We start from the raw sequence: 21,012 nt of genomic DNA on the forward strand, positions 1-21,012 counted from the left end.
TTCGGAATTTTGGTTTCCGGGATTTTGGCGTTCGAGAATTTCGCTTTCGGGATTTTGGCTTTCGGGATTTTGGCGCTCATGCTTTTGGCTTTCGGGATTTTGGCTTTTAGGATTTTGGCTTTCGGGATTTCCGGGATTTCGGCGTTCGAGATTTTGGCTTTCGTGATTTTGGCTTTCAGGATTATGGCTCTCGGGATTTTGGCGTTAGAGGGCTTTCGGGATTTTGTCGTTCAAGATTTTGGCTTTCGGGAGTTTGGCTTTCGGGATTTTGGCGCTCGAGATTTTGGCTTTCGGGATTTTGGCCTGTTCGGGCTTTTGACTTTTGGGATTTTGGCGTTCGGGATTTTGTCTTTCGGGATTTTGGCGTTCGAGGGCTTTCGGGATTTTGGCGCTCGAGATTTTGGCTTTCGGGATTTTGGCGTTTGATATTTTGGCTTTCGCGATCTTGGCTTTCGGTATTTTGACCGGGACCCATATGCAAACATATCTATGCATCTTTGAAATTGCCTACCACTAGGAGCTAATTTGTGAAATTATTTTTAAAGTACCCCTAAATGTAAGCAATTTTTTGAGGCGGTAAATTCAAAATAAACTTGTTTTGAACCGAGTTGGCGCTGGAAATAGACCGAGAAATTGGCGCCAAATATATTTTGCATTTTTACAGCATTTCTGTGACTTATCCGAAAGTAATCTCTTGAGGGTATGCACATTTTCTGTAAGCATATAGCTATTTCGCGCGATTTTCTTTGGGCCCGAAAACATGCATAATCCCGGGACCGGGATCCTCTGTATTTTCGCTTTTTTGGCACAGTGCTCTGAGGGAATATGTATTTAAAACAGATATCTAGTATACTTATCTCTCCACACAGTACTCGATCTTATAATACGAAAGAACTTCTCACTTTTTCGGGTAATGGTCGCAAATGCAAGAAAAAACCTTATGAATTTAATCTGAGGGATGAGAAAGTGATTTCAACGCCTCAGGAGGACTCAGGACATTACCAGTGACTTGGGTATAAGTTATTTATTTTCGAGATTTCGAACAAATTAAAAAAAATCATCCGAAGAAGTGGACATTATTTGTCATTTTGTTTCCCAATTATCCTAAGAAAAGCAAGCTCAATTTATTAGGGGAAGTCTTTCAGGCTTTGTACTTACTTTGGCTTCGAACATTTAATATTTTTCCCATATTCCTTTTATGAATCTGACGTAATTTTTCAGGAAATGTGTTAATTAAGACTATATAGCTAGCTATTAAAATATATTGCCATAATGTCTTGTGAAATGTTTTAAGCCAGAGTATGTGCGAAGCCTGAAAGACTTGGAATACAAAATTCCAAGCAAAATTCAATTACATAGTAGCTAAAAACAGAAATTTAATTATTTAATTTTCTCTGTATCAAAATTTTAATTAATTTTTTTATTTTTATTTCTTTCTTAAATAAATTATTAAGGATTAACTGACTCGTTTAATCAATACTAATAATTTTTCACGTAGTTCTCAAATTTTATAAGTATTTTTCTTCAATAGCTAATTTTTATGATAAACACTCAGGCTGGGAATTAAAAATAAAACTTCACTAAAAATTACTAAAACTTTTTCGTTCTTCACTGACTGTGAAAGCTGTGAAACGATATCTGTGAACTCTTACATAGACCGCGAGCAAAATCTCCTAGAGAACCTAGAATAGACATTCGAGAAAATTCGCAGAAAGTTATTCAAAAACCGACGAAGACTGTGTTTGGGAGAGAATTTGTGTTGTAAAACTTAGATTATCTATTGAAATTCAGTGAAATCTTTGAGTGAGTGTACAGCAGAAGCATCAGCATGGTAGATTACAGCAAATGGAAGGATATTGAGGTAAGAAAAGAGAGAAATTTCGTTTTGTTTTTTTTTTTTGTGTTTGAGGTTAGGAAAGTAAATTGAGTAATCCGCCCTTTTGCGGTGCATCCTGGTAGATTTCTGACGATGAGGATGATACTCATCCCAACATTGATACTCCTTCGCTCTTCCGGTGGCGTCATAGGGCCAGGGTGGAGCGCATGGAGGAGGCACAGAAGGAGAAGGAAGCCTTCGAGGCCAAGAAGAAGGAGACTGAGAAGAAGTTCAAAGAGCTCCAATCGAAGTTGACACAAGACCCTGAGATAGTGCAGAAGGATCCTGAACTGAAGCAAGAACTTGAGAGGATTGAGAGAGAGAAGCAGGAGTTGAAGAAAAAGGAAGACGAGCTGCAGAAGAAGGAGCGTCATACTCCATGGAATGTGGATACTATTAGTAAGCCGGGCTTTGCCAAGACAGTGATCAACACAAAACCCTCACGTCCAAAGGAAGAAGATCTCACAGATGAGGAACGTGAGCAGAGGATGAAGGATTTTGTGAAGGAAAATGAAAAGTTACTGAAGAAATTCGGAATGCTGCGAAAATACGATGATTCTAAGCAATTCTTGGCTCAACATCACGTTCTGGTGTGTGAGAATACAGCCAACTATCTGGTCATCTGGTGCATCAATCTGGAGATGGAGGGAAAGAAGGAACTAATGGCTCATGTTGCTCATCAATGCATTTGCATGCAGTACATGCTTGAACTGTCAAAGCAGCTGGACGTTGATCCTCGGGCCTGCGTCAGCATGTTCTTCTCGCGCATCCAGGTGGCCGATCTGGAGTACAAGAAGCAGTTTGAGGATGAAGTGGAGTCCTTCAAAGAGCGCATCCGGAAGAGGGCTGCTGAAAAACTTGCAGCTGCAGCTGCAGAAGTCGAAGAAGAGGAGAGATTGGCACGCCTGGGACCAGGTGGCTTGGATCCTGAAGAAGTCATCAGTTCTCTGCCAGAGGTACCCTCTCATTATTTCCCTTCCAGGAACCGACAAATATCTAATTATTCTTTCCTTCTACAGGAACTGCAAAAATGCTTCGAGACTCGCGATGTGAAGCTGCTGCAGGACACCATCGCCAAGATGAATCCCGAAGAGGCCAAGTATCACATGAAGAGATGCATAGATTCTGGACTTTGGGTGCCAGATGCCAACAAAGGCGCCTCAGAAGACGAAGGTGAGGATATTTATCAAGAAGCCTCGTCAGAGCCACCTAAGCCTGCAACATCCACAGATGATGTCGATTAATAGCCTTGAAGATTCCCCATTTGACTCCCAGTCCCAGAACACCTTCCTCAATTGCTGCTCCTCAAATTTCTTCTCGGAAAATTATATAATTACAACAATCGATTTCTCGATATATTTTTTCTTATATGCATATAAATATTCTTAGCTGTTAGATATTCATTTGATATGTAATAAAAAATTAAAAGGCCAAAATGTTTTTCCTTTAACTTGATTTTTTTTACATGTTCGAACTCGTTTCTTAGACGACCTCAAAAATACTTTCGCACAATTTACCGTTAACGGTACTCAACCGATTTGAATCGATTCATAATCACTCAATAGATTCCGCAAAATAGTTTAAAGATTAAGAAAAATTACATTCAAACAAAAATCACTTATCGGTAAATAACCGGTTCATTACCGTTTCAAAACCGATTGGAACTGATTCAATTTTGTCGGAAATTCCAAGACCGTTCCAACGAGTCCAAACATGACCCCAATCGCTTGATAAATGCACTCTCTAGTGTCTTTTTAATCTTTAACCTTGAAAAACCGTTATTAGGAAAGATTCAACGGTATTTTCGTATATGGACGGAATTTCCACCTGAGTAATCTCTAAAAACGATCCTTGGGTCGACTTATGGGGAGGTCTCCCTTAGGTCCCAAGTCTCTATCTCTAACCGTTTGGCCTCTAGAACTGATGACAGCCGGACGGACAGACGGACATACAGCGTGACGCCAAAAAACTCGAAACTTCAGATTTCCAAAATTCTACCAAAATACGACTCCTTGGAGGGTAAGGAGTCGAAATATATATATATAACTCAAAATCGAGGGATTATTACTGCTCTCTCCGTGAAGTTCGAGTAGTAAAACGTTGCCAGGATGGTCAAAAAATCATAAAATGGTCCTAAAGGGAATTGAGGTGCTTTTGAATTGGGGCACTTTCAAATAGGGTAGAGTCAACCCTTTTGGCCATGTAAACACTTTTGGCCACCTGGACAAACTGCATGCTTCGTAAAAAATCGTTTTGAATACATCAACCGCCAGTTGTTTCTCTTCTTCTATTATCTTTGTTTTTTTTTTTTCATTTGTAAAAGCGACATACAGTTGTAAAAGGGATGACCCTATTTTTGTGATTGGATTAATAATAATAATAATAATAATAATTTAGGTTGTAAGGGAAAAATACCGTAAGTGATAGTGGAAAATACGTTTATAACAACCGGATGTCATAATATTGCACTCCTATTAACGTAAAAAGTAAAATTTTGTCAGTAAAAAGTTAAATTTGGTCAGTAAAAACTTCAAATTGATCAGTAGATATATTCGAGTTGATCAGTAAAAAATTGAAAATTAATCAGCAAAAAATTAAAAACAGTCAGTAAACAGAAAATATGGTTAGTAAAAAATTAAAAATAAGCAGTAAAAATATTCGAGTTCATCAGCAAAAAAAAATAAAAATGAACAACCAAAAAAATTAAAAAAAAGCATTAAAAAATTAAAAATGATCAGTAGAAATATTCGTATTGATCACTGAAAAATTAAAAAGTGGTCAGCAAAAAAATTAAAAAGGAGCAGTAAAAAATAAAAATTGGCCAGTAAAAAATTAAATTTATTTATTTATGGCTCCAGTACACCTTTTAGATCAGGAAAATTTCATGAAATCGAAATTTAAATCCCTTTATTTCTTACACGTTTTGCATATGTCTATCTCATTCTTTCTCACTCTTCTTCTTCTTTTAAACGTAATAACAAATTTAATTTAGCTCAATCGAATTTGGAGTACGAAAGAATGAGATAGACATTATGCGAAATGTGTGAGAAAGGGATTCAAATTTGGACTTCATGAAATTTTTCTGATCTAAAAGGTGTGCAGAAGGCTTTACTGCTCATTTTTAATTTTTTACTGCTTTTTAAAACTTTTTTTACTGATCTTTAATTTTTTGCTGACCAAATTCAATATTTTTACTGTTTTTTTTTTAAATTTATTACTGACCACTTTTTGTTTTTTACTGATCATCTTTTACTTTTTACCGATCATGTTTTATTTTTTACTGATCACTTTTTACTTTTTACTGATCATGTTTAATATTTTTCTAATCACTTTTAATTTGTTTACTAAACCGCTTTTAATAAAGTACTGCTCTTTTTTTATTTTTTACTGATCTTCTTAAACTTTTTACTGCCCTTTTTTATTTTTTACTGATCATTTCGAATTTTTTGCTGGCCAAATTTGACTTTTTACTGCTCGTTTATTCAATGCCAAGGCTATTTTGTCCCTAGCGTTCACAATGGCCAAAAATACACCGAATCAGACTCTGTTGAATTGTCCAAGGCAGACGTTACATTGATTTTGTTTATTAGTTTCTTTTTTATTGTTGATTTTTCAGTTTGTAAAAAGTGTCTGATGGTCTATTCCTTAAATCCTAAATGTTGGATTAACATATTATCCTAAAATTTTGGTATATTCAGCATAAATTTGAAACGTTTTTATCCTTTTCATAAAAAAGGTATTTATTAAAATCAATCCTAGCTACAATTAATTTTTAAAACTAAACAACTTATAAAGAGGTAGTAATAATAAAAATCAGATTTTATAGGTATAATTTTTATCAATGCTTTTAATGTACTGACGAATAATTCGTTTTTTCACTTAGCCACCTTATTGCTCCTTTCTAGCGTCATTCGTGACTTGTGACGTATAAGTGGCACTTACCTTATTTTTTTGATATTGACAAGTATTCTTTTTCTGATGCCTCCGTAAACTTTGAAGCATTGTGAAAGAAGTTCCACATTTTTCACATGAGATGTCAGGGCGTCTGTCTCTATGGACAGACATGTGATTCTGTAGCGACCCCTTATGGCCGAATATTTTAAAGCAAACTGGGCATTCATATTTTCTGGAGCTAAACTTTGGGGTCGTCTTTTTGGCTTCTTGGGGCTTTTCTGTAACGGGTGCTTCTGTTTGGGGAAGCGGTGCAAGTATCTCTGTGGGTCCCTGGCATATCTTTCTATGCATTCGAAGATAGGACTCCAAATAGGGAATGCCACAATGTTCACATGGAATAAGTGAAGTATTTTGGAGATGAACATGAGTATTCATATGTGCAGTTAAATTTTCCTTTTGCTGAAATATCTTATCGCAAATTGCACATTTGAATGCTCTCTCTGGTTCTCTCACTGGCACAATCGGACGACTGATTGTCGTTTGATGTTCATTCAATGTGGAACCGTTGCTTTGCTCATCTAGTTTTTTCTGCGGTGTCCCACGCATAGGACTACCATTGCATTGGCTAATATGCCTCCTAAACGAAGATCCCATCAAATATGAAACTCCACATGAAGGACATTCAGCAAGAGGTCTATCTTTAAGATGTACCAATTTATGCTCGGTATATTGAAGTAATTGTCTGAATGATTTACCACAAGTTGAACATTTGTACATCATATTGTTCTGACTTTTTCTTTCGGGTTCTTTACGTGGAGACTGAACTCTTTTGGGTGGACTTCTTGATTTCGAGTTCTCTTGAATAGCCTTCTTCTTCTTTTCAACTTTTGCAAGAGGTGTACCACGTAAAGGTTGACCAGTGCATTTTTGCATATGCTTCCGCAGGTAGATTCCCATCAAATATTTAACACCACATTTATCGCATTTTTTCATCGGCCTATTCTTCATATGAAGAAATTCGTGGTCCTTCAATAGTTGTGGTCGATCAAATGATCTACCGCACGTAGCACATTTGTGAATGTAATTTCTTGGCTTACGGTTTGACTTGACTTTTTTGACTTGCTTCCGAACTATCTTCGACTGGCTAACTTTGTTTTCTTGAGCTTGCTTTCGAACTACTCTCCCACGACTGCTGCTTGATTTCGGTTGATCCTTAACATCAGTTTTGACTTTTAACTGTGCAATTCTCTTGGGATCCGTTCCTCGTCGTGGTTCACCGTTGCACTTCCTTACATGCATCCTTTGATAAGATCCAACAAAGTATGAAACTCCACATTTATGACACTTAGCAAGTGGTCTATTCTTAAGGTGAATCACTTCGTGATCCTTCAACTTCTGTATGTGGTTGAATCTTTTACCACAAGTTGCACATTTAATTATCAACTTCTTCCGCTTCTCGTTAGTGCTATCAGATTTCTTCTGAACTGGCTGAGGAACAGTTCGACTTGTTTTCGGATGTTCTACAGCATTGTTTTCCGATCGTTTCCCTTCTGGCGTAGCAAGAACTGTTCCACGTCGAGGTTGACCATCGCAAAGCCTCTGATGTCTCCGGAAATACGATCCCATGAAGTATGATACTCCACATTTATCACACTTACAAAGAGGTCGATTTTGAAGATGAGTCAACTCATGTTCGCTGCAATCTGTTCTTCCTTTGTATCTCTTACCGCAAATAGAGCACTTATAGTTGAATCCTTTTTCGATGAGGATGGCCTCTTTTGATCGTTTCGACATTTTCTTAGTAGGACTTTTTATTGTCTTCTGACGTTTGTCTTGAAGATCCTTTCTCGATCCATTGAATTTTAACGAAGGAGTCCCACGCTTTGGGCGACCAGTACATTTGGCAAAGTGCTTTCGAAATGGCGATCCCATAAGATATGACACTCCACATTTACCACACTTGAGTAGTGGTCTGGTTTTAAGATGGGTTATTTCATGTTCCTTCCATGCTTGTCTCCTATTAAATGCTTTACCACAAGTTGAACACTTGTGCTTCTTGCCTCTTTCTTCAATCTGCTCCATCTGCTCCATCTGCTCACTTGGTTGTTCTTCTGGTACTGGATCTTCCCTTGGAACTATCTGAGTTTGACCACATGTCCTTCGATGGACACGAAGGAAGTGCTTCAACTTAAAATGTCTTCCACAATTATCACACGTAAATGCAGATGCAGATTTGGCTGGAATGAGATTTTGGCGTCTTTTAGTAGCGACAGTCTTCTGAATTCTCTTTGGTGATCCAAAACGTTTCTTAATACGTGGTCTCCTTGCACGTTTTGGTTTGTAAGGAAGCCGTGAATTCTCATTACATCTCATCCGATGCGACCACATAGAAGACTCCAATAACTCAGTGCCACATAATTTGCATGTAATGTAGGATCGATGTTTTAGATGTGTAACGATATGATGAGCTAAATTATCCTTTCGATAGCACACCTTCCAACAGTAACTACACTGGAAGATCTTTTTCTTGGGTTCACTAGTAACTTCAGGAACTTCAGGTAGATCTGGTGGATCAAAACTTTCCTCTGGGGGATCCTCAACTGTCTCTGGAGGAGTCTTTTCATGTACGGCTTCCATACTATCATCTGGTTCATCACCATTGACCTCTTCAAACTTTGATAGAAGATTTCTTGTACTTCTCTTTTGTGCAGAAGAGATATTTTTAGGACGTTTCCAAAACTGATCTTTCCCATAGCATTTCTGAACATGAAGCCGAAATGGTGATCCCAACAGGGCCGACATTCCACATTTTGCACACCTAACACGAGGTCGATTCTCAAGATGGATGAATGAATGTTCTTTCCATGATTGTTTTGTTTTGAAACGCTTGCCACAAGTCGTACATATTAAGTCTTCCTCCAATTCGGGTTTGATTACTTTTTCAAAGTCCTTTTGACTTGTTTCAGTAAGATTGGGAATTGTTTTCTCGTCCATTTGATGTTCAGCCATTTTCTTCTCTTGAGCACGTCGAAGATTTCGTGAAAGTACCTTCCCTGTACGTGAGCGGAAACACTTTTGCTGATGAGTCCTGAGAGAAGAACCCATCAAATACATAACTCCACACTTTTTGCATGGAATACGAGGTCGGTTTTGTATGTGGATTATTTCATGTTCCACTAAGGTTCGTTTCAATAGGAATACTTTATCACAGGTGGAACATTTGAAAATTGGATCATTTTGGGATTCTATCGATTTTGGTTCTTCCGTGGCGAACTCAGTAGGATTGTAGTCTTCTTTGACAAAGTCTGGTTGACTAATGTTTCCACTGTCAAAACCAAGACTAGAGTTTTCTTCCTTCAATTGCGACTTTTCAACTGTTTCGAGGTCACCTTTCTGTACTAAATCCTTTCGTTGTCTACCCTGTCTACCTATGCATTGTTGCATGTGGATCCGTAGAGAACCTCCCAACAGATAGTACGCTCCACAATACTTGCATGGAACGCGAGGTCTATTTTTAAGATGAGTCAATTCATGTTCCCTCAATGTTTGAACAGACCTGTACGGTTTATCACAAGTGCGGCACTTCCGGACATTCCCTATCGATATGTATTCAGTTATCTGTGGTTTTTCACTTTCAGTTGACGTTGGTGGTTCAGGAGGATCAGAATTTGAATTTGCTGATATAAAAGGCTTCGATGACAGAAAATATCTGAACATCTCCTCATATTCAGGACCAAGATTTCGGGCAAATACTGCATAATCAAAAGTCCCAACGCACTGTTGCCAATGCTTTCGAAGAGAAGTTCCAAATAAAATCTTCTTGTCACAATTCTTACACGCAATAGAGGGTCTGTTTTTCAAATGGATTAATTCATGCTCTATCCAAGATTGTCGACTCTTGAACATGGAGCCACAAGTTCGGCACTTGAAGCCCCTTCCCAATTCTCGTAGTACCTTTATTTGTGATTCATTGTAGTGAATTGGTTGCTGTTCTTCTTCCATTGGTTGCAGTGCTTCATGTTCAGTTGGTTGCACTTGTTCTTCTTCTATTGATTGCTGCTCTTCATATTCAGTTGATTGCGGGGCTTCGGATTCGTTCGACTTTGTGGACTTCGACAGGTTAGCCCGTTGTTCTATGATGTCCTGAAGTTTATTCAGGATATCCTGATATTTTGGCTCAACAATGTGAATAAGTGACCGATAATCAAATTCACCAACGCAGCTCAGCACATGCCTCCGAAAACCAGCTCCAATCAGAAGACACTTTCCACATTTCTGACACGTAACCGATGGTCTATTTTCCATATGGATAAGTTCATGTTCCAACACACATTGTACACTCTTAAACCGTTTTCCACACATTGAACATTTCTTGATGTTAGGAACTCTTGGCATTTCGGCCGATTGTAATTCTTCTGGTTCACTTGGTTTTGCTTCTTCAGATTCTCTTGGTTCCGATTCTTCAGTTTCCGTTCGCCTTAGATACTCTGACAGACTGTAATTTCCTTCTTGTAATTCCTGAACATCATCCAATTCCTTCTTTTGTACTGGTTCAGCATTTCGTGGAATTCCCTTACGTCGTTGGGTTGCTTTGCATTTTGTAAGATGAATTCGATATGGAGTCCCAATCAAAAAGCCTTCTCCGCATATTTCACACGGAACATATGGCCTATCTTCAAGATGCGTAACCTCATGTTCCCACCAAGTTTGCTCATATCTGAATTTTTTACCACAGCTGCGACATTCAAAATTATCTCTTTCCTTCTCATTTTGTGTTTCACTAGATTCTGTTACAACCGTTTCAGGAAGATTGCTTACGCTTTTTGGCAATTCTTCTAGTGAAAAATTCAATTGCATTTGTTCTGATTCTGATGATTGTGTCTGCTTCTGAACATTGTTTCTTCTTTTCTGCTTGACTGCTCCTGGATCTGATGATTGTGTCTGCTCTTCAACATCCTTTGCTAATTTCCTCGCGCGCATAGACATAATTCTTGACGAAGGTGCTGCTCGATACATCTTTGACTTGCATATTAATCTGTGTCCCCGCAACGAGGAACCGATCTTGTATGATTTTTCACAGAACTCACATTTTTGCGTTGGCCTATTTTTAACATGAATGATCACATGATCGGCCAAATGACTCTTTTGTCGAAATTTTTTACCACATGTAGCACATTCAAAATAATCAGGCTTATTTCGCTTGTGAAGTTTTCGGCAATTTTTGGTGTGCCTCCTCAACAAGCGAGGCTTTGCGTAACAAGCACCACAGAATTGACATAAAAATAAAGGGTGACTTTCAGCAGGAGGAGGATTTTCAGGAACCTCCGGGTTTTCATTAAAAGTTGCATCGTCAAATGTTGTATCATCAAAAGTCCTATCATCATTCTCCTGGTCAGATTCACAGCGTTCAGCGCCTTCAGCAATTTGTGTCTCAGCAGTATTTAATTCCGTTCTCAAAGGCACGTGCTCCTCTTCCGGACAGTCACTTGGTTCTGTGTTCGGAACGAAAGCTTCCAAACCCAATTCACGTTGCGGAGATTTCGGAAAGGCCCTAGAGAAAACCTAAGTATTCAGTTTATTTCTTAAAAGTAAAACCCCTGCAAATAAACTCACTCGATATCAATAGACGCACTGTATTCCTGCACACATTCCTCTTCTTTCACAATAGAAAGATCCAGGTATACTTCTTCTTCTTCTTCTTCTTGCTCAATTTTCATTTTACCGAGACAAACTTTGTCATAATTCTGTGCATTTGGCCCAAGAGCCAACTTCTTCATGTACTCCTCCTGCTCTTGATGAAGAATTGATTCAGCTATTGGAATGAGAGCCTCCAGCATATGAGCAAACACGAAAGTGTTGTCAGACGCCCTACAAAACCAGTGGTCATACTTAGTTATGTTATGCGGTATGTGATTCTTATGTATCTAATTTGATTATTGTAACGTTCACATGCTTCATATTCATGATACAAAATGAATTTCATTTCATTTTTCATATGAAAAATAAATTTAAAAGAAAAAAAACATAAAGTTGGAAAGAGCCGAAAATACCTCTGAATAACACTCTTCGGAATAATAAACATTTCAAGTGTTTCAAGTAAGGGATTTATAAGACTTCGTTTTCAAAAAGTGCTGGGAAAGCGTCCCAGGCTTTGCGAAATACTCGAACATATGACTTATGCCCTTGACAACACTTACGACTTAAGCCGAGAGACGACTTAGTGGAAAATTATAGAAATGTACTTTAATCATTATTTAGAATATAATTGCGCTAAGCCGTCTCTCGGCTAGTCCTCAGGTCTGTCGAGGCCCTTAGATCCTAGGAGTAATAAAAGTTATCGGTTCAGAACTGATTGAAACTGGTCCAGTGTTATCAGAAATTCCATGACCTTTTCAACGTGTCAAAACATGACATTATTCGTTCGAGAAATAAAGTCCCTAGAGCCTAGAGTCTTTTTAAGCTTTGATCTTAAAAAAGCCTAGCTGTAAACTGAAACTTTGGGTTAATGTCCTAATTCAAAACCATTTCTAGCCGTTTTAACTTTGACAGAAGATTCAACACATTAAGTTCATATTTTTTCTGAAGAGAATTACATAAATTTGCTCCTAGACTCTTCTAGAATGTTACTGTTTAGTGAAAATTCTTTAGATATAATTTGAAGACTTCTTAAATACAAGAAAAGTACACGAGTATAAAATGCTTCTATTGGAAACATATTAATCCAAATGGAGACAAGGGAAAGTTTCTAATTGGAGACAAACAGTGTAAGTGAAACCGCGACGAAAGGCTTCCAAAAACTTGTTGAGTTGCTCCTGAGTGCAGGATTTGTTTTTAGTCTTTTCTCCTTTCCTATTTGAGACGAAAAGAAAATCTCTCCAAAAAATCATATTTCTGGGGTCTCCTATTGAAGCATTTGCAGACACTTCAGAAAAAACCCTTTTTGTTCACGAAATAGGTAATTATTTCATTTGAAAACTTCACGTACCGTTAACAATAAAGATTAGCACTTAATTTAACTAAAATTAGCCAGAAATATAACATAAATGTTAAAAAAACGTATAAACAATAGTCAATTTATTGTGTTTTATCCAGGGGCATGACATTTCCTATGTTTCCCATATGTTTCTGGCGAGCCGAAAAAACTTTTGAGTTTATTAGCTGTTTTCTGTTAATGTAGAATGAATTAGCAAAAAATACTAATACAAAATAAAAGCCAATTTAATATAGAATAGGCAACCTAAAACGCTAAATTGGTAACCTACGTAGTTTTGGAGATATCTCGTGAAATGTGTACGAAAACAGGGAAAAAATTACACTAAAACCGGTCGCATTTTTCAGAGCTAATGTCACCCCCTTGGTTTTATCATTGGAAAACATGGTCGATCGATGAAAAATTCGATGGTGAAAAGGTACACTTTTAATTTTTCTGAGAAATTAACAAGTTAAAATTTGTGAATATGAATAGATTTTCGTTTTATTTGGAGTAAAATTAACTAAATAATGAAACTGTGGTATAGAAAATATATAAATATTAATTTAGTAGGGGAGACTGGGGCAAAATATCACAAAACGGATATTTTATTTTTTTACAAGATACCCGAGCACCTCCAAGATTACTAATTAGCACAGTTTTATAGGAAATTTACCGCTCTACAACTCTGTGAAAGTCATTTTCTTCTATTTTGTAAGGAAACATATTTATCGAGCACTTTTCTAAAAGGTAATTTTGTGATCATTCTCAAAAATGCTGGGGCAAATAGTATCAGGCATAAGATACTATCACATTTTGATTCGCTTTATTACGGGATTCCGTAAATTTAAGTAAAATACCTAGATTACATATTTTCATAGGAAATTTATTGTTCTACACCTTTGTGAAACACCATTTTCTCTATCTGAGCGAGAAAAGCGCATTTTAAGCTATTTTACAAAAAACACACCAAAGACTGCAAATCGTTTGACCAATGCAAACAACAAGCGGCGACACATAGCTTTGACGTTTCTTTTCACCGTGGGACATCAGAAACTGTTTCGGTTTTTGTTACTTTTTGCTCCATACCTTTTGTTACTTTTTACCCCAAGTGTTAGTTTTTAATAAAAGGATTTCTAGAGAAAAGAATCTTTGTAAAATTCTAAAATAGATAGCGGATTCGTATTCAAAGAATATCCAGATAATTTGGGAAATATTTACCAGTGGCTATCTATGGAAAAAATTTTAAGCCGCTATCTTATTTATCTTGGAAGATATTGAATTTTAAAATTTTCGATTTGTGACTTTTTGCCTCTGTCTCCCCTACTGTATTTATCATGAAAATAGTGACGTTACCATTTGGAGTAGCGAAAAATTTCCATTTAAAGCAGGTTTTGAATTAGCTTAATTTACTCTACTGAAAAATCCGACACTTTATTCATAGAGAAAGTTTAAAGAAATGTTGTGGCTTTGTACCTTCGGGAGAAGAGGAATATTAGTTTTTTAATAATTCCACGTTGTCGCCGAAAGGTGTATGAGGTGGCCGTATTCAAACCAAACACTGAACTTCTAAGAGATTTTATTACAACTAGAACTTCAATGTAATAAATGACAAATGTGAGAATAGATTGATAGAGGTCTAATCTGAATGAATGATGGCGATCGAATGAACATTGACGGCCACTGGCATGGTACTTCTTTAGAGGATTGCCAGTGACGATGTTCCCGGCGCCCTCTAACAAGAAATATGTCTTAAGAATATCAAGCCATAAAACCTAGTCCACGGCGAGTGGCCTTAGACTTAGAAGTTGAAGCCAATTTCTTACTTTCACATACAAATACGTATGGGAATTTTTCTGCACTCGTGACCGTTACACGATATATGTCAAAATTGAGGTGAGTCTTGTGTACAAGACTCTGAGCCTTGTAAAGAGGGATAAATATACTATATATCTGTCTAAATGCGGTCTTGTTCTGAGAAATGTAAGCTGAGTTTCTGATCAATTTGTGAGTTGGCTTCAAATAGCTCCATATAAAAAAAAATACTTCGCTGGGGGCTAGCATAAACCGTATCACAAACCAACAAAAATAGCATGGAACATTACAAAGAGAAATTAATAATACTTACACGTCGTCGTCGTCGTCGTAAGGTTCTGTTTTAAAAATCTTCAATAAAGGCAAAGGCTCGGATGTGTCTCGACTCTGAGACGCCCTAAAAATTGAAAAAATTTGGATAATATATCTAATCACTGCTCTATCTTAAAATGTAAATACAATTTTTGGAGAAGTATCACAAAAGTCAACGCAGAATACTTCAAAGAAACTCATATTCAAAAGCTAGTTGACAACAATACTTACACGAAGTTTGAATCAGCTTTTGTAGTCTTCCAGTTTGTTGCATGCGTGGATGTATCCTGAGATAGAGTGGGCCTAGAAAACCAGAAAATATGGAGAATAAGGAAAGAGCAGCACCGATCGTTAGACAAACAGAAATGCTCCTATCTTTCATACAAGCATCCATTATTTGATATTTTCTGCATTTTGAATTTTGACTTAGTAGTAGAGTATCCAATTCGAGAGACCGAAATCAGAAAATGTCGGAATTTAGTTTTAGGATTAAAGTAATGAAAAAATAGAATCCCATTTACCGGAATCTGAAATACTGCAATTTCGAAATCTCGGGATTTTGCCGAGAATTTTCGGAGATCTAGAATTTTTAGAATCCTGATATTTTTGGGAACCCGAAATATCTCAGGATCGGGATCTCAGAATGTTCGGAATTTCAGGCTCCCAAAATGTTCGGAAAATTCCGGATCTTTAGAATAATTAGCTTTTCAGGATCCCATGATGTTTTCAGTGTTCCGATTTTTCAAAATATTTCGGGTTTCAGGATCCCAAGATATTTGAAGGTTTCCAGGTCATCGGGATATTTGGGTTTTCATCTCAGAGAATTCGGGGTTTCGGAATCCCAGGATATTTAAAGAGTAGGGTCTTCGGGATATTTGGTTTTTGAGGATTTCACGATATTCGGGGTTTTAGGATCCCTGGATGTTCGAAGGGTCCTGGATCTTGGTTATTAGGGTTTTCAGGATCTCAGGATGTTCAGGGCTTTAGGCTTCCAAGGTGTTCGAAGAACACCTACCCCTTCTAAAAGAAAAATACAGTAGGAATCATAAGTTTGTTACGTTGCAGTGTTTACAAGTTATATCTATAAAAATCAATAATAACATTTTTTATTTTAATTTTATTTTCATGTTTTATAATTTATTTCTGAACATAAATATATATCACAATATTATTCCACATCTTTTTTTAGTATTAATAACATTTTTTTTACAGCTGTCATTTTTTAGCTGATCAAAAGTTTGTTACGGTCTAATTAAGTAATTCGTTCAAGCATGAAAAGATAAAGCTTCCTAGTCATCTTGTGTGAAAAGAGTTTAGGTCTCAAGGATGATCTGCTTCAAATCCGTCGAAAATCGAAGAGTTTCGATGGGTGAGAGGTTTGAGCTTTAGGGTGGTCAGATTATAACCTTTGTGATAATTTTGGTCTGATGAATCAGTACGTTGTCCTGCTTCAGGATAAAATCAGCACCAATCAGAAGAATTCCTTCTGATATTAACATTTCTCACATCCAAGAGCACCAATCTTCCCAACGAATTATTCATCAAACAGCCCCACACCGTGATACCGTACACTAATCCTTAGCAGTCGGATTTGTACACTTATAAGATAACATTTCCTTCTGTCGACGCCACAGGTACACTCGGCCATGTGAATACTTCATTCGAATCGTTCAGAGGACCTTTTGAGCATGATCCAAATGAAATTAAAGCCTTTTTTTATATATTGATCTTATTGAAAAAGGGATGGAACTTTCTAGCCATTTCTTCCATCCTTTTCCGCTTCAAGCAGTCTTCGTCTAATAGTATTAACAGAAGGGACCTTTTTACCCTCCGATAGTAGCCGACCCTGGATCTCTGGAGCTGACATCAACGGGTCTGCATTAGACATAGATATTATGCGTTTATCCAGTTTTTGAGTTGTGGACCTGGGTCTACCAGAAGCTTTTTTTGGCTCAACTCTTGCTTCCTCTCCATAGACCTTAATCACTTTGCTGATTGCTTGCCGTGATTTTCCATAGGACTTGGCAATTTTTATCATTGATTCGCCATTATTAAATCTCTTTATGATATCCTGCCGCTCCAGGAAGTTCAATTTACGGTAAGCACGCATCCTGGACTCTATTTGTCTGAAATAGACAACATTATCCTTCATACGATCTCGCAAAACTTTATTTTCTCGCAAAAAAAATCACTTTTTTCACCAAAATAATCCTTGAAAACACTCATAAACTCGTGAGAAGATGTTAATAAACAAAATCAAATCATTTGGATTTGACAGCGTTTCTTGGCCTGCTGGTGCCTTCATTGTTTCGAACACCGTAACAAACTTTTGATCGATGAAATACGTTGCATTATTTTTTAAATTAATTTCATAAGCAATGAAAAAATTAATTTTTTTTCCAAACCTAGAGTAGTAACCGTTGAATGTAATGGAATGAAAAAAAATAATTTAAAATTTACAGTAGTTTTTTTAAAGCCTCTTTCACTAAAAATTACCACCGCAACAAACTTATGATTCTGTGTACTGTTCGTACAGACTCATTTCAGTACGAACAACTCCATCAGGCCAAGAAACGTTGAGCAAACGTCTTTTGGACCGATGGAATTAAGATAAATTTGTGTGGAATACGTGGAAGACCCATTGTAAGTAGTCTATCATATGAAACATTTTACCCTCAATATACTAAATCTGTTGTGAAAAATGGCGAAGAAAGTATCATATTCTGTGAATATTTTTCTTGGCATAGGGTTGGCCCCTCACATCTCGTAGGAGGTAGAATGACTAAGGAGAGCTACGTAGATAACATACTCTAGAACTAAAACAGCATGTTGCCGTAGGCCAAAAAATCATTATCCTGTTGTAAATGGCATTTTAAACAGACGAAGGATTAAAAACATACGGCAAAGGCAACAAATGCTTGGTTCCAATACAATGAAATGAATGTTTTAAACTGCCCATTTTAAAGTTGGGATTTAAATACGTTGAATGATTTTAAAATTTAGATTGGCATATATAGCAAATATCGATCTCGACTATGAAACAAACAAACAATTATGGGAATTAGCTCAAAAATCGTAGGGTAAGTGCGCCAAATTCCGGCCAGCTTGCAATTCCGGCCACCTTTTTTGTTCCACGAATTTCCATGAATTTTTAGTTTTTACATAATCCAGAGATTATACTATATATAAGAATAATAAAAAAAATGTAACTTCTAAGACATTTGAAGAATTCCCGAACGGCAAGAACTATGAGGATGAAGGTGGCCAAAATAGGGCACCAAAGCTATGTTTACATTTTTATTCATTTTAAAATGTATTAAGAATGACTTTAAAGTCAATAAAGACGATAAACGGTCTACAAGGTTCTAAGCGACACTCCTTAAATAAGGAATGAAAAATTTCAATTTCTATTAAAGATATTACATTTCAAACTTGAGACTTTGGCGCTTGCTTGCAACTATGCCGAAATTTGGCACACTTACCCTATTGGATTTAATTTCCCGGAAATAAAAAAAATCGTAAAATTGTTTGTAAATGTTTGTGAATTCCTACCGAGACCTTACGAAATACTCGTAAATCGTATAACCTGCTAAAGAGGTCGTAAAAGTTTGTACCTTTTTTTTATAAATATTGTTCGAAGCGATGACCACCTGATGAACATTTCTTTTGTTATCTATTCGCACTATTTTATCTCGCAAAATTTTACGAACAAAGGACAAAATTTTACGAACACTTTGTATGTGTTTACGAGCATTTACGAATAAATATTTGTAAAGCAACAAGAAATGCTCGTCAAGTGATCATTATACGAACAATGTTTGTGGATAGTACAAACTTTTACGAACTTTTTAGTAGGTAATCGTAATGCTCTAGACACAATTAAGACTTTATCTGGAGATACAACTTATCGTAATTATAATCAAAATAATGATCAGATTACATTTCCATCAGTTTCTGACTAATCCATTTTTCAGCTTGAGCCGAGTAACGGCTTAGTTAATGGGAAGAGTGTCTAGGGCATAAGTCCTCAGTGGAAAATCACAAATATTTAAGAAAAATTTTACGAAACATTTTTTTTCTATATTGAGAAATTCCAGTTATTAGAAGAGTAGATGCTTAATCATTTTTATACGTTTCATGCAAATAAAGGCTTCTCTAAACGTTATTGATTGTATTTGGCTGTATTAGGTCTAATTTCTTTAAAATCCATGCTATTTTCGTTAGTTTTGAAAATTTTCTAATTTTTTGTCCAGCCCCAGAAAAAAAGCATTTTTTTACTTTTAATCCAGAATCAAAAATATTATAAAAACATCTATAAACCTTATACTATTTTTACTTAAATTAGCATTGAATTGTATTATTCCATAAAAAATTGAATTCTGTTAGTTCAAAAAAAGTTTTATGCATAAATTTAAAATAATATTTTTTTTCAATTTTTTGTCCATATAATACTTGTTTTTAAAGGTCTAATAAAATTGGATATTGAGAACATTTGAAAATTTTGATGAATTTGGATAGAATAAACACTGTTAAGACTAGAATATCTGCTTCTCCGGAAAAAAAAACGTTTTTCAAAGTCTTCCAGATTTCAGACTCAGAAAGTTTCTTGCAGAAATAAACTAAGATTTAGGTTTTTCTACTTTACAATTACCCACAAGATCTATTGTTTTTTTTTTAATTATGAAAGCCAAGCCTAATAAATAAAACGGATAAGACCTCAAGTTTAAAACCTTTAACTTTCGCTACTTATAATTCAAACCCTGTTTTGGTAGTAATATTTCCTAAGGTTTCAAATAAACTCAGACTGATTCTCGAGAATATTTATCCTATTAAATTTTTTTAGTAAAGAATTAGGTGAAGGTAATTTATGCAAAGGACCTCTAATCGATGGTCCTAAGCCTCTTAGTTATTGACAGTTAAGAATCAATCTTTACTTCCAAATTTTACCAGCTAAATATCCTCAAGGATCAACCTGATACGGGCTTCAGACCTGAGGCTTAGCTATAAGGCTTAAATCCTCTAATTCTTTATCAGGCAAGATTTTTGAGGAAATTGTTGCTCCTGATGGGATATTAAGGACAAATTGTCCATTAGATTTTGAGAAATCAACAAAATTGTTTGTTATTTAAATTTTTGAAGCTTTCGTGAACTGGGCTAAACCTCCAGTCTGAAACCGGTATGAGTCTATTTGGGACTTGCTTTTCAGAAAATGGGCCTTACAATTTCATTCCTGTATTATACAGAAAGAAGTTCGGCTTTCGATTCTATATTTATATAGGGCTTTAATTATCACAAATGAGTTAAGAAAGTATCTCTTTTGAATACAACATTGAGAAGCATTCGCTCAATTCGCTATTTGAGAAAATCGCAATAGCTGTGATTGTGAAAGAATGTCAAGCAACGCGGAGTACTACTTGGAGCCCCGCTTGCAAAGTGAAATCAATTCGAACTTACCCATTTCTTTCAGCTTCCGTAGTCTGCGAAGTAGACTGAGACTGAGGGTCGTCCTGCTGGGGCTCAAATGCACTGGAGAATGAGATAGTTTGGGGAACATTGTAAGAACTATTGCAATAGAAAAATCAAGCACCCAAGATTGCATTTCCTTACTCATTGAACTCAATCGGGTCTTCTTCCTGGATGCAGTACTCTTCTTTGACAATCGACAGATCTAGAACTATTTTTTCTTCCTCTACTTCACTTTTCTTTTCCATAATTGCGTAAAAGAACACGGGAAAACAGAAAGAATGCGGAACTATGTGAAATCAGACGCCACCAAAATCTTGTTGCACAAAAGAGGTTATGTCAAAAGGCGAAGACGTCAGAGCGGCCATTTAGGTGCTCGCGCCGAAGCCGAAATTTATATAGGAGATTTCTGGGAAACTAGGATCCAGAAGACTCCATGAAATTCAAAACAAACTGAATAAGCAAATAAAATTTTTAATTTTAAATAAAACATAAAATGTATGGTTGATGGGATTTAAAAATGTTAACAACGTTGTGATAGCTCTTATCAACGAAACGGACAAAACTCGCTTTTTTGTATCATCAGACCATCAGAGTTTCCGGATGCAGAGTAACAATTTTTTATTCGTTTGATTGGTTTAATTTAAGAATTGATTTCAAACCTTAAAAAATAAAAATAATA

The 21,012-nt window shown here is 36.3% G+C and overlaps 2 protein-coding genes across 2 annotated transcripts; one reads left to right on the forward strand and one right to left on the reverse strand.

Moving 5' to 3' along the window:
* The first annotated feature begins 1,674 nt into the window (after window positions 1-1,674).
* LOC129804497 (hsp90 co-chaperone Cdc37) lies at window positions 1,675-3,312 on the forward strand. The gene is made up of 3 exons (XM_055851841.1): window positions 1,675-1,861; window positions 1,960-2,832; window positions 2,896-3,312. The coding sequence occupies exons 1-3, from the start codon at window positions 1,829-1,831 to the stop codon at window positions 3,118-3,120; spliced, it is 1,131 nt and encodes a 376-aa protein (XP_055707816.1). The 5' UTR covers window positions 1,675-1,828; the 3' UTR covers window positions 3,121-3,312.
* A 2,277-nt stretch (window positions 3,313-5,589) lies between these two features.
* LOC129804490 (zinc finger protein Xfin-like) lies at window positions 5,590-20,685 on the reverse strand. Its single transcript, XM_055851824.1, has 6 exons — window positions 20,475-20,685; window positions 20,322-20,393; window positions 15,099-15,170; window positions 14,869-14,952; window positions 11,384-11,638; window positions 5,590-11,321 (listed from the first exon to the last, which is right to left on the reverse strand). The coding sequence occupies exons 1-6, from the start codon at window positions 20,576-20,578 to the stop codon at window positions 5,765-5,767; spliced, it is 6,144 nt and encodes a 2,047-aa protein (XP_055707799.1). The 5' UTR covers window positions 20,579-20,685; the 3' UTR covers window positions 5,590-5,764.
* Window positions 20,686-21,012: the final 327 nt, after the last annotated feature.

This window comes from Phlebotomus papatasi, chromosome 2, assembly GCF_024763615.1.
Source record: "Phlebotomus papatasi isolate M1 chromosome 2, Ppap_2.1, whole genome shotgun sequence".
Classification (NCBI taxonomy): domain Eukaryota; kingdom Metazoa; phylum Arthropoda; class Insecta; order Diptera; family Psychodidae; genus Phlebotomus; species Phlebotomus papatasi.